This window comes from Notolepis coatsorum (genome assembly GCF_963971535.1).
Source record: "Notolepis coatsorum genome assembly, chromosome: 7".
In the NCBI taxonomy this organism is placed as follows: domain Eukaryota; kingdom Metazoa; phylum Chordata; class Actinopteri; order Aulopiformes; family Paralepididae; genus Notolepis; species Notolepis coatsorum.
In genome coordinates, this window is record NC_140171.1 from 67,008,904 (window position 1) to 67,023,943 (window position 15,040).

The 15,040-nt window shown below is 40.5% G+C and overlaps 1 protein-coding gene across 7 annotated transcripts in view; it reads right to left on the reverse strand.

The window, feature by feature from the left end:
* Positions 1-4,932: 4,932 nt before the first annotated feature.
* The window catches only part of LOC311232210 (ETS-related transcription factor Elf-2-like), a 109,749-nt gene continuing 99,641 nt past the window's right edge, over positions 4,933-15,040 (reverse strand). For 6 of the 7 annotated variants that reach the window (XM_084318931.1, XM_084318930.1, XM_084318929.1 and 3 more), the window contains 2 exons: positions 8,973-9,150; positions 4,933-8,862 (listed from right to left, as the gene is read on the reverse strand). In XM_084318931.1, coding sequence (XP_084175057.1) covers positions 8,218-8,862; positions 8,973-9,150 — 823 coding nt within the window. In that variant the 3' untranslated portion in view covers positions 4,933-8,217. The remainder of the gene's footprint in view (positions 8,863-8,972; positions 9,151-15,040) is intronic. The other variant, XM_084318934.1, reaches the window with a different exon arrangement.

Genomic DNA, 15,040 nt, shown 5'->3' on the forward strand with positions numbered 1-15,040 from the left:
AGGTGTGTGTGTGTGTGGGGGAACGTGAACGCGATATCTTATATCTGCCATGCGAGACTAGGCGAGGCTAGTAAGGCTTGTTGTCAACTCTGAAGTGTTTTCTGACTCCTCCCCTGGCTGCAATCGTCTACTCTCGCTTGTTTTCGAGGCAAGCCGAAAGTAATCTCAAACAAGCCCAATGACTTGGACCAACCTGACCCAAGAGGAGCGCAATTATAACGGGCTCACGCACGCACAAGAGCCCTTTAGAGTGCAGTTGGCCTGCTTGTTTGGCACGGGGGGCAGACGCAGAACACCCACAGAGTCCAAAAAACGCGATTAAATATTGTTTAAAATAAAAAAGCTAAATACTATTATTTTGTGTGTCATGTTTCCAATTAACACTATGGTTGCCTAAGGTTAAATTCATGATATACCATAGATTGCCAGCGCTATTTGTCTATGGAGAAAGTCCCCTTCTTTGCAGGGCTATAACTTTTTAAATTCTATTGCTACATTGCCATTATTAGGGCCCATTCAAAGTCCTATATGTATTGTTCATTGTGTAGCAACGTTAAACTTTTTCATTCACATATTCATAGTAAAGTATGGTCTAATGTATAAGTATGTTTTCATCTCTTTCTGCAGCTTTCTCCAGAACGTGATCTATAGCCCCAAATACATTATATTGATGATGCAATACAGTTTTATGGCAATCAGCGCGATATAAAAAATTACAACTAGACGTACTTCTAGAAGTTACTACACGTCATCTGATGTTGACCGGATGGGCTAGGGGCCGTTTATAATTCCGTGGGCAGCGTTATACCAATCATCTAATGTGGGTCAAATGTTGATAATAGCAGTTAGTATCGAAGACGGTAACGTTACACGCTGAAACTCACCCCAGTCTCCGCGCGCCGTTGGGCGATCATCGTAGAGTTGAAATCTTATCATTATGGGATGTAAATTTACCCGGTCCATCTCCAGCTTGTATAATGGTATATACGTCCAAATCATGTTGTTTATCGAGTTATTGGCAATCGATCACTGTGTAGCGTGACGAGCCAGAGTCGCGGGACCTATAGCGAGCACCCGGAAGTACTACGGACGTAGCACAACCTCTATGCCACTTCCTGTTAAAGCGATTGCGCCGATCGGCCACCAGATGGCGCTCCTGAACCGCCAGAGAGCTCAGTGGGTCCTGCTGGTGGATCTCAGGCCAGCGGAGGGGACATATGAATCCGATCGCAGATTTTTGAAATATTGATATAAGGACGCTGTACAGCGTCCCCCGGCAACTTGAGCATGGCCAGCAATGACGTCAAAACACGTTTCATGGCAGTCAAAGTAAGATTGTTCACAACGAAATGCTTTCCACCTTCAATTTGTTGGTTAGATGACCTCCGTGATTGTTACATACCCCAGTAAGGAGACGCAACACAAGGCCACAGACAGGGTAGGTGAGGGTGCAGTGACACAAAACCAAGGAAACAATTTGCAAAATAATAGTATTTATTTATAAAACACAGCAACACAGATCAAGGAGGACTACCAGTGGCACCAAATGAAATATAAAAGGAAATGAAATCCCACCCCCCCTTACAGGCGCTGACGCCCAAAAGTACAGGTGGTGGTGCTCACTCTAAGGCTGGTGTCTTTAACATCAGGTCACCTACGTGATGCAAAATGTAGACCCCAGGGTATCTTCCTGTCCTCAATTGTCCCTGTGTGCGAAACAAAAGATGAATACAAAAGAAAGACAATCACCATAGGCTGGGTGCTAAACAAATATACAAAGGGTTAAGGTTAGACAGAAATGTGCAATAAACTATAATGACCTAAATACAATACAATAAACCAGAGCTTCAGGTACCAGCTCTACACCAAATACACAACACTGACAATAATTCCTATGCTAACAAATAATGAACCAGAGCTTTCACCAGCTCAGTGAAGTTTTATAGTTCGCTTATAGCCATTATTCCACATTCCACAATAACAAGGCATGTTCGCATGGGGGGATCAATTACCATTATATGGTTGATTAGGGGCAGTTCTGTATGCAAATACTTATAAGCGTGCACAAGCATAGACTGTAAGAACAATAGCTTGATCATGTATCAACGCGGACGAGTTTTCTGTGATTAGACATTCTAAATTCCGTCCGTAGGAACAAAAATAGAACACTTTCTATGCATTATTGATAAATGAGGGCCCAGGTGTGCTCACAAACTCACTGGAACCCATGGGATCAGGATTATTTTGCTGCAGTGATTTCTTTATTCGACATGTTTTATGGAACAAATTGAAACATCTCATCACAAATAATTTCAAAGAATATGCTAAAATACATTTGAGATGTTATATCAGCACATCATCCACATAGGAAATATTGTGCCACTGATACCGATTCCAACCATAGGCTGCTTTGTTGTACAGTATTCTGTTGCTTTTCTATGGATGTGTAGTCTATATCACTTCAACACTCTTTCTCTCTCTTCTTTTTTCTCTATCCTTTCTCTCACCATTATCTCTCTGTCTCTCTTTCTATATATATTCTATCTCCTTCTCCCACTCCCTGCCCGTGATTTTCTTCTAATCCCTCCAGCTAGTCCTGCTCTGTTTGCCATCTTCATTACCTATATCACTGGTGCTTTTGACATAATTGATCTAAAATCACTTTCTTTGTTTTTTTATTTCAAGTACACAATGTTCTTGTGATATCACCTGGATATTACAAGCTCATGTATCATATTTTACAAATTAAATAATGGGATAGTGTTACTGCAATGTTTCACAAGGTTAAAATAAATGTGTGAGTCAAAACAAAACCTAAAGCTATTTAATTGCATATATTGGGAAAGTGGTGAGTCGCCATCTAATGGTCTTGACCATTCATTCCATTCCCATAGCGATGCTTTTTTATTATGGATTAAAAATCAGTGAGACATTTTGCAACTGTACATAAGCACATGTGCTTTGTGTAAGATAGAAAAGTGCAACATGTTGCTGAATGAAAGGACTAGATGCTTTTCCACAGTTGTACGGTTCCATCTTTACACATAGCATACAGTTCAAGCTTTCACTGATTTAATACATAATCAAAATGAGTCCCTATGGTAAACTTCTTCCCCCTGCCTGAGCATTCATAGCATGTAGTCGTTTTTAAGTTTTGATTCTACATTCTGTTTGTGCCACTGTGTAGTGTGTACTGATTGATTGGTCTTGATCCCAAAACTGGCTAAGACAGCAGCAGCATATGGACATCTAAGTCGTGTCAGTTTGCACAACACTGTTGGATTTACAGATAAACAGCATCATAAAACAATTGTGTAAAGGCTGTTTCTATATCGTTAAAAAAACATTTTTAATTGTAAAGTTCAGTGACTACACCTGTGATGAGACCAAATATTCATGTTGTGATTTTGCAGTATGGCTGTTATTGCACTTGATTACCACCATTGCTCCGTGACATATTAGGTGCAGGGTTAACAAGATCCTGCGTTGGATTTAGCAGGGGATTTCACCACAGCGCTATGGCTCAGGAGGTAGAGTGGTCATCAGGGCCCAGGAGTTCAAAACGTTTAATCCCTATCTGATTGGATCAGATTTGGATTTTGGGTAGTTGAAAACCAAAAAACAGGATTAGGATCACTTTGATATCCGATCAGATCAGGAAATCAAATCCAAGCTTTAATCTGGATCAAATCTTCAAAACGGGTAGTTCAAACTGACACAGGATTGGGATCAGTTTGATCAACAAAAAAAAAATGGATTATCTTGATCTCACCAGAGGGTGGATTTCCAGTGGATTACCAGAGCAAAATGTACTATACAATTTATTAAAAAATATGTTTCAATATAAATAAGATGGCAAAGTTTGTTAACTGAAATAATACAAATAATTTTGCCTTCATGGCAAATACATTTTATTTTTTAAAAGATTTGTTTTGTGGTGGCCTATTTTGTTTTCAACCAAATGTTGATGACATAAATGTTTATGCTCATAAAGGTATCACAACAAAGATTGTCAATCACAAATGTAATTTAAATTAAAGAGAAAATATCTACAACAAAAAAAAAGTCCATCTGTCATCACCTTCAGCAAACTGAAACCAGAATTCAGCTCCTCAAAGCACGCCTGGATAATCAGCTGGCTTTGAATGAATGTTTTATGTTGTTACCCTAGTGGGAGTATTCTTTTTAATTACAATTCCATTATGATTTTGTTCTTTATGTATTTATCAATACAATTAGACATTATAGATGTCTATGCAATGTGGTCTCTTGTCTTCCTTGTATTCTTTTTCATATCCACTAGATGGAGATCGGTAGGATTAAAGCACTGATATTCAGGATCTAGTCATCTTGAAGTCTGAATCTCGATCAGGGTGATCCTATCCTGGATTGCTTTGAAATACCGGGACAAAATCTGGCAGAGTTGTCTGATCCTGGATCACAAAAAATGGGATTTAAAAATGGGATCGGATCAGATAGGGATTCAAAGTTTTGAACTCCTGGGCCCTGGTAATCAGAAGCTTCCCAGTTCCATTCCAGCTCCTCCCGGCAGTGCGTCGAAGAGTCCTTGAGCAAGCAAGCACCTAACTGCTCCCGATGGTGTACGGTTGCCTCAAACATTGCTGTGTGAATTGGTGAATGCGAAACATAAGTTGTAAACACACCGATTTTGGCCAAAACGGTTAACATTTCTGTTATGGCCGATGTCGATATGATCTGTATAAAATAAATAAAACTAATTTCTATGGTAATCAAGTGTTGCGTTTACCAAAGTGCATGGCCAAAAAAAATAACGCACACACAATGGCAGCTAGACAATGGAATAACCATAAATTGTTATTGGACCAATGCAATCAATATGCCCAGTTTTGCTCATCAGACCAATACCGATATGGTCACTCATATATTGTGCATCCCTAGTTGTAAAGCGTGTTGGATAAAAGCACTATATAAATACAGTCCATTTACCATTTCACAATATTTTTCCCTGTAGGAGTGAATGGATGGGTCATGTTTGATACTTATACGACTGTTTGAACACTACAGTATTTGGGACACGATAAGCCAACAACTCATCCATGTCTTACCTTTATATACCAGTTTTCTATTAACAGATTATATTTGAAAAGAAAAATGTATCAACACACCTGTTCATCAGGTTTTAAATGTCATTTTTATATTTCAGTAAAATCTACATGAATACACTTTGAAACAAGAGTACAACAAAATAGAATACTTCAAATGTTGAATATACAAACAGTTCAGTCTGAACACAAACATCTTCCCTCTTTTTAGATTACTAAGAAAAAGCACAAAAAAACGTAAAAAGGAAATGTAAGGGCAGAGACGAGATGGCAGTGAGAAATCCTATGTCAGCCATGTGATCTTACCTTTCCAAGCACCAGGGAACGTAACCGGGGGACCCACAAAGATGGCGACATTGACCATAATCACACCTCGGTGGGTAGAAGGTGGAAAGAAACCAACCTGAGCACGGCATAAGAACATGGCCACAGTGTGAATATGGTCAATTATACTCAGCCAAGTTGGATATATTGGTTGAACGGCCTCCGTCCTTATCGCCTCTTTAATTCAAATACGGGGGTTAACGACAATTATGTTAATATTTCTAATCTCCTTTTCAATGCGTTTTACATCCTATAAAATCAGTAACCCTATATGAATTCAGACTTTTCTCAGACATTTCTTTTAGCACGTGTTTGCTGCCAGGCCACATGGTGTCGTGGACAGGACACGGTAAGAAGAAGACGTGTCCGAGGCCCTTTCCCTTGTAGAGATAAATCTCACGTTCGCGAGCAGAGATTTTCCCGACCACTGGTGAAGAAAAACCTAAAAGAAGACCTCATTTATTAAAATGGTCTTAAAACCTTTTTGAACACCTTTCTAAAAACAGACTGAAGCTTTAGTTATACAACGGCTGCTCTGATTTAAAGTAGTATATGACCATCTTCCATACAGTACCTTCTATCTACAAATAACAAGTGAACTCCAATTTGAACAAACGAATGAGCTTTGCAATTTCCTCCCATGAATGTGGCTCAATAAGCGTCACATTCTACAAATACACTTGGTTGGACATGATCCTAGATACGCTAATTAAGATATGAAGACTTCAAATTCAATCACTAGGCTATCAGGTTCCTTTCAAGTCCTGAAGGAAACATAGGTTTTCTGGGCTGATATAAAATTATAATTAGGGATGTCCGATATTATCGGCCTACCGATATTGGCATTAAAATGTGATATCGGAAATGATCGGTATCAAAATATATATATATATTTTTTTACATTTATTTAACCTTTATTTACCCAGGCAAGCAAGTAAGAACAAATTTATGATTTTATTTATTGTCAAAAGTATGCATAATGTTGTGTTAATTCCACGACAAGAGATATGTAATGTTAATTACCTGAAATTATTCAGTTTTTGGGGGGGGGGGGGGGACCCTGCATATATCGGTATCGGTTGATATCGGAAATTAAGAGTTGGACAATATCGGTATATCGGTAAAAAAGCCAATATCGAACATCCCTAATTATAATATATAAAAATATTATGGGCCACTTCGCCATAGTTAGTCATTAACAATTTAACCCGACGTAGAGCCACAGCTGTGATGTTTCCACATCGAGTGAAATGTTAAAGATCCCCCTCCACACGTATTTCTAACACTTTAAAAATTGTATATATCGAATAACATTGGTATGGTTTTTCCACAAATAAAATTTCAATAAACTACTGGCAATTGGCTTAGCAGCATCCCTACACCCTTGCCTTCATTGAGAACGCAAGGATGGATGAACACCACCGCCCCCTCACATCTTCCCCCAAGCTGGTTTCTTTTTTCACCCAGACGCAAAACACTTCTTAGTTTACACAATCTTGTTAGAACTGCGAGATTTGAAGAGATTCTTTTGTGCATAGATCACTAGATGTATCAACTTATAATACGAGTTTCACATTGTTAGCATTTCCTGGATCACAAGTGTGGCCAGCTAGAAGAATGAAAACTAACAATTTGTATAGTCAAATTGATGCCTCCAAAAGCAGTAAAAGAAATTCTGAGTGGAGGGGACCTTTAACCACTTTGGCATGATTTCTTTTTATGTACGTACACCACCACGTAAGATCACATTTGATTGTAGGACCATCCTATAAATGAGGCTCCAAGGCATTCTGCAAAACAGGAGCATGCTATATTCATGACAGCAATTCCTATGACCGTTTAACTGCCTGACAGAGGCTGGAAACATAATACAAATGTAATTTGTCCTATTTTCAATAATACTGTGCTTGGTACAAGGTATCAAAAGAAAACAAAACAATTGTCAGCTTATTGTACAGAAAATACATGGGGGGGGGGGGGGTCTAAATTCAAATCTAAGGCTGTTATGTTCTCACCTTAAGTCCCGTAAACTGTATAGTAGAGAATATATATATAATATATACAAGTCCCTTTTTCTGTGTTATATCTCTTTCCTTGTAAGAGCTTGTCTTAGCTCCTCCGTCTTCTCAAGTGTCTTTCTCACTCATACGTAGGACTCTCATAGCACCAGCCACACAAGATCTGCACAGTGATAGTCAAGAAAAACAAAGAAATTGCTGGTTTCAACGTTTGCAGATGCAAAAGAATAAACAAAACAAAAAGAATTCCATACAAAGCACAGCTTCCTTGTTTTCCCAAATCCGACTTGTATCGTTCCCTTGCCAGTTCACATTTTGGTTGGTTCTAATCATTTGCTTTGTTTTGTAGTGTTTCAGCTTCTGTCCATTTTTCAAAGTTTGAGTCACTCAACTGAGAGAGGGCACAAATGTGGTGATCAAGGTTGGTCCCTTCGTTGTGAAGCAGTCCCTTAAAAAGTCTTTGTGTGGGTTCCTATGTTGCTGGGGTTTTGTACGGGCCGGGACTCCGTATGTTAAAGGCTCTACTAGAAGAAGTTCTTGTGTGGTTCTGAGGGAGAACCCTGCCAATACAGCGAGGGTCAGGTCAGCCGGTATGAAATCAGGTCTTAAGAGCTCAAATAAAAGGACTGGGGGGGGGGGGGGGGGTCTTTTAAAGTCTCTCAGACTGTTGCTGGTTTAAAAAAAAAACTCATAAGGGGGGGGGGGGGGCGACTAATATCAGGGATGTACAAACTAACCCTCTCTGACAGAGAGGTGATGGAGGTTGATATGGGGGGTTAGCGAGAGGGGTTTCAACACTCAGGCTCATTCCTCTCCATTTGGATGACCGCAGGGACAGCCTCTACAGCTGCTTCTGGCTGCCTCTGGTTGGGAACTTGAATGGTTTGGAGCTGCACCTGGTTCTGCTGAACTGCCACCGACAGAGGTACGTGGACAGCTTGGACCTGGATGGCCGCCACTTTCATGTTCTCCACCCCGACTCTACCGGCCGCCGGCGCTATTCTTCCTCCCATCACCAGGTCAGAGGCTTTGATGATGCCACTGATAATATGCGGTTGCGCTGTGGTCTGATTGGCCGTCGTTACGGTAACCACGGCCGTTCCACTGCCAACGCTTCCCGCTTGTGACACCAGTAGTGTCTGGTGTTGTGTCTGCTGCTGGTGGGTGGGCATGGCTAGTCTCATCACCTGTGTTCCTGGGGCCATGTTGATGGGGGCCAAGGCTCGGACGGTGAGGGGGCCTCCGAGGAGGCTGATGCCCGCTTGGGTGGCCCCGATGCCATGTCTGGTGGAACCGGTGATGCCTGTGGCGGTCTGGAGCTGACACTGGGCCAGCTGGTGGGCAGGGATGGTGATGATCTTGGCCAGCTGGACGGTGATCTTATCTCCGTTCTCTGCTGTGGCTGGTACCATGGTGGGGATGGTCTGAATCAAAACCTGAAGAGAAGACAAAAGGACGAAGTCAACTAAAGGTGACAAGGACGGGTAGAAAGTTAATGTTCTTTACAATCTCCGCAGAGCAGCAAACTAGCGGAAAGTTGACAAACCTTCTGGTGGGAGTTGGCGCTGCCCGTGGCCGTGCCAATGGGAGAGGCGTTTGCGAGGAGGGTGGTGTGGCCAGTTGCCCCAGTCGTCCCTGGTGCCTGCTGCACAGCAACCGCGGAAATCTTTTGCCCAAGGGATGTCGTCATGACTACTGGCACCTGCATGGCCACCCGTACCGTTCTGTGGACCAAAGGTCAAACAGGAAATGGACTTAGTGATATTTATTCGATATTTCCATTCATTATCCATCCAGGGAGCCTGGTGTCATCATTGGGAATGGGTCTGAGCAATGTTCCCTCTAAGGTGCGCCCGTGCGCACATGGCCAAACGCTCCCGTGCACATCTGAAATCTGTTGCACACAGAAACGTTTGTGTAAAAAAATAAGACGTTTGTTTGGATGCACGTACTCATGATAATTCACACGTTCTGGGGCCCCCAACATAGCGTTCGCTCTAATTGGCTAGCTCTTCGATACGATCCAACCTATTGCGTGGCACCACAGAGAGACATTTTAGTATCGGCGTCTGTGATTTGTCTAAGCGTTTGGCGCTTCCTGAATCCGCAGCAGCCGTAGTGGACGGCGAGTGCGAGACAGTAAAATAATAATGACGACTAGTCAGCCTCCATTTCAAGCGTTCAGTGCAGACTGTGAAAGAGGGTTTAGCTTGATGAATCGTATCAAAACAACATCAAGAAATCGTCTTCAAGTGGAACATCTAGACGAGTTAATGCGAATCAAGTCAAAGCTGCAAGCAGACACAGACGGTGCCACCACCATCAGCCTGGACAAGGTGTACAACCACTGGAGAACTGAGAAGGACAGACGGGAAAAATAAGGTAACATATTAGTTCCTGATCAGATATGTGCGTGTTATACTGTCTGTCACTGATTAGGAATTATCATCTGAATCATAAAGAGCTTGTTTTGATCAGTTGTAGAACTGCTAATATTAACATAATTTTGTTTAGTCATGTTTGTATTTTCTAGACCAAGACAGTTTCAAGACTACAATATTAACACTTTGGTCGCCAGGCTTATATTCTTAATATACCATCCTCCGCCAGCTCTATTTGTCTATGGAGAAGTTCCCCTTCTTTGCAGGGCTATAACTTTTTAAATTGTATTGCTAAATTGACATTACTATGGCCCATTCAACATCAAGTATCTATTGTTCAGGGTGTAGCAACGTTATACTTTTTCATTCATACTAAAATACGGTCTAAAGCATAGGTGTCAAACTCACGGCCCGCGGGCCAAATCCGGCCCGCCACGTCATTTGATGTGGCCCCCCAAGAGCTCAGGTATATAAAAAAAAAAAAAAAAAACTTTTTTTTAACATTAATATTGGGTTAAAAAATAGCAGTGTTAAAATAATTGTGGGTTAATGCGTTAATAAAGCTTTAACTTTGAATATTACACATTCTTACACATACATGTATGTTGAACATCTGAGGTAACAAAGGAAAAAAGCCAAAAGCACTTACTCCTCAGACATTCTTTGACAATTTTACAGCCCAAAATACAAAAAAGATCCAGGCGGAATAGGTAACAAAGGGTTGAAGAAATATTGTCTGAACTGTCAGATGCAAACTGGCTGTGTGACATAACCGAGCATCTCGCTCAATTGAATAAGAAGCTGTAGGGACGCAAACAAGTCCCACCCAAAACTTGACCAATATAGTTGTGAACTGAGACAACCCTTATTTTGTTATTTTTGAGTACAGTTACAGTTGTGTGTTCATGCAGACACATAATAGCAATTTCATTACGAATTGAAAATGGGGGACCCTGATGTAAACAAGTCGAAAGTCTTTCTCTGGTCTGCATCCCCTTAACAATTGTGTGTATTGAGCTGTACTGTACCCATTCTGCAATCTGTTAATTAAAGTTAATTAAACTATCTTCCATTAGTTGGATGTATGGCCTCTGCAAGGTTGTGTGCAGCCATTTGTTTTTGTAACATCTGCTACATCTGTCCCACGTGTTCTTTGCAGCTCACAGTTGTTAGTTCTGCCCCTCTTGACTGTGACAAAAAGGTTTTGAACAAACTTAATGTCATAGCTTGTATTTGATGATATTCTTCTTTGTTATTTACTTGAATGGTTTGATCATTGATTGGTGGAGTAATATGGGGTTCTGATAAACTAAAATTATTTGTTAAAATAACATAAGCTAACATATATTTTTACATTTATGCAAATGAATATGCAATATGTATAACTTGAATAAGTAATAAATACAGAAAAACCATGTTTAACAATATGTAAATGTGTAGCTACATTGATTTTACATTACATTAACATTTATACGGTCTTTGGCCCTTTGAGGGCAACCATAATGCTGATGTGGCCCTCTGTGAAAATGAGTTTGACACCCCTGGTCTAAAGTATAAGTATGTTTTTATCGTTTTCTGCCCCAAATGCATTATATTGATGATCAAATACAGTTTGATAGGAATCTGCGCGAGATAAAAAAAATTCAAATGGACGTGCTTCTAGAAGTTACTACTGATCATCTGATGTTGACCGGATGGGGGGGGTCGTTTATAATTCCGTGGCCAACGTTAGATGATTCATCTAGTGTGTGGGCGATATGATCATTAGAGCAGTTAGTATCGAACACGTTAAAAAATAACGCTGAATTGTCAGCCATTATTCTACTCGGCTAATAACGTTATCTCCCCGCCAGCCACATTGACAAGTACCAGCGCTTATACATTACTGGCAAATGTCTTGTTGCACTTGTGGCAACAAGCGTTGTCCGCATCGACTTTAGTAAAATAGACCCAGACCTTTGAACGTTTTGTTCTGTTCGCCATGCACTCGTCTGTACTCTGCAGCACCCGTGTGTGTGTGTGTGAGTGAGTGTGTGTGAGCACAGCCCGCTCCTCGCGCAGGCAGAGACACCGAGGCAGGAGAGATATAGAAAACGGCCAACAAGATTAGTTTGGGACGTTTAAATTCCTCAAAAAAAACCTCCATAATTTCTCGAGTACCAATAGCAGTACCGATGACGTCGGAGCTTATAAAAAAAAAAAGAAAAAAAAAAAGATTTGATCTAAAAAAATATATATATATACCGGTAGATTAAAAAAAAATTATAATACAATAAATATCGGTTATCGGTATCGGTTATCGGCTTGAGGAGCATAAAGTTATCGGTATCGATATCGGTGTCAAAAAATCAATATCGTGCATCCCTAATTGTGATTGGTCAATAGCGCTGTTACCCGTATCAGCGGTCATTATTGTGCGTTGCCCATGACAGCGGTCAGTTATCGAGAAATAACTGACCGATGTCAGGGGCAACCGAGCGCTATTGACCAATCACAATCAAGCATTTTGGCGAATGTTAAAACGCCATGTAATAAAGCTACATAGTAACTTGTTGACAGCTGTAAGACAACTGCATATGACTAGGGCTGCAACTGACGATTATTTTGTTATAGATTATTCTGTCGATTAATCTATCAATTGGTTGATTAATATACACGATTAATTGACCAGAATAAACTACAACAATTAGCAATTGAACATTTTTAAATGATTAAAGTTTTTCAAGTGCGGTACTATCCTATGGTAACATGGGTAGTTGCCGCTCTGACACCACCTACTGAATACCCAGAGTAGAAGATGAGCCATGAAGTTTATTTATGTCTATAAATGCTGTGTAGTGTGGAGGCCTACTGTACATGAGTAGGGTGAGTAACCTACATGCCATTACTGCTTTTTATCTGACTCATTATAGCTACTTTATCATCTTGAAATAATATAACACCCGCCCATTACTATGACATTGTTTATCATTACATACAATTTATCTATGCTGAAAAACGGGGAACAAAATGTACTTTTTGGCTTTAGATGGAATCACAAACAGTGGTTTAAGAGAAATTATTTATATTTCGAACGTTAGGTTTCAATTTAAAAATAAAACAGGCAGTAATAATACCTTCCGTTAGGGGTGGACGGTATAAACGGTATAAATTTGTGCTACGGTATGGATTTTGACTATACCTTGTGACCGGTAGACTAGCAGCTAAGTCACAGCAGTAGCAATGACGTTAACGTTACTTGACGATTCACTCTGCGTTTGCAGTGGTCGTTGCATAGTGTTTAATTGTACTGAGTTTTTCTCCACTTGTTCACGGACCTTGCCATATAGTTTTGGCATTTCAATTTGGCTAAGGAGGCTGATAGGAGACTTGCTTTAGCACAGCAACGGGCTAACGTTAGCCGCTAAGCTAACGTTCTAACGTGACTCTGCGGCACCAGTTCCATTAGTGAGGAAAGGGGGGGGGGTATATTGAAGAGGCTTGAAAACAGAGGTTCAAAGATAACTTCACATTTATTAGGCAATTCATTTCTTTATATCGCTTTATCCATCAGGCTGCTCTCGTTTCCAGCTCTGTGTGTTGACAATCCTGGTGTGACATCATCACCTACGGCATCTTAGGAAGCTCAAACCTCAAACTCAAACCCATTACCCCTCTCTCTCTCTGTTGTCAAACATGTACACTAAAGTTAAGTTATGTTGGAGTTGTATTGTTTGAGTTGTTTGAGGGAAAGAAACCTCCTGTCCTGCTGTAGTTTTTATTTTCACTTTGTGCCACTTGATTTGATTGTATTTCATGAAAAAAGTGTTTTTCAGAGATGGAAGTAACTTGAGAAAAGGTTTTGCATTTTTCTATTGCAGTTTTGCACAATAAATGTTCTTAAAATAGCTCTGTACTATGTGAAATATGTCCTAGTAATACAAGAGTAAAGTAATAGCTGCCATACCAGTGTTTTACCCCTTCAGAAGCATTTATATAGACATTTTAAGATAAATTAATATACCGCGATTAGGGGTGTAACGGTACACAAAATCCACGGTTCGGTACGTACCTCGGTTTTGAAGTCACGGTTCGGTATTATTTTAAAAAAATTCGCTTTTCATTTATCTATTTATTTTAGGGCCGTCTTAAATACTTCGAAGCTTTGTTCGATGGCACAAGCTTCGAACATAAAAAAAAATAGACGTTTGAAAAAAATAATAATAATAATAAAATACTTCGCTTTGTGTGTGTGTGTGCGCGCGCGCGCGCGCGCGCGCGCGCGGGGCCATTGGGTGGGGCCGTGGGACACATACACTGGAGGAAAGTAACCCAGCTCAGCACTGCCCAAATTATATCATCACTATTGCCTGTTTGAAGGATATCATCCTCAAACACATATACACCTACATGCCTTGTAGAATTCCACACATAAGAAAGAAAGATACTGGGATGAATAAACAAAATAGGAAATAAAATGTAGAAATGCATGCAATACATAAATAAATATGAATCTCCATATATGAAATAGAACATTTAGATAAGGTGCTACTGAGATGTTTTGGTGAGTTCTTTGTTTTTTTGTGGAAGTAGCCCTTCTTACAAATGCATGAACATTCACTGATAATTGGTCTGTAGTGGAGTCTACTAGGGATGCCCCGATCACGTTTTTTGCCACCGATACCGATCGTCGTGAGCCATATCGGCCGATACCGATCCGATAGTTTTTGATTAAAAAGAAATTTAAAATCTTTATATAATTTTTTTTCTTTTTTTTATAAAATATATATATTATATAATTAGACTTGTACTTGTATTATCTGCGAGACATCGCCACCACGCAACAAGCTCCACTGTCTGTGTGTACTCTAGTAGCCTCCAGCTATGGCCAGGATTCTCCGGAGCTGCACCCTATACTCGAGTAGCCTGCAGCTACGGCCAGGATTCTCCGGAGCTGCAGCTGGACCCTATTGATCATATTCAACAACATGCCCTCAGCTCAAATACGTATCGAATGAGTGTTATAAAACATTGATATCAGGAGCTATCTGTGGCTACTGCTGGCCGGCTATATAACGTTGATACAGCGCCTCAGTGAACTATTTAGTTCAGTGGGACATTTCGTTTTGAACAGTGAGCTGGCGTCAGCTAACGTGAGCTAGCTGAGGTATCATACACGTCTCTACTAGACTTGCTGGAGCGTTTGTTGATGTCAGGAGCTATCGGTAGCTGGCCGGCTAGATACCGTTCGGTT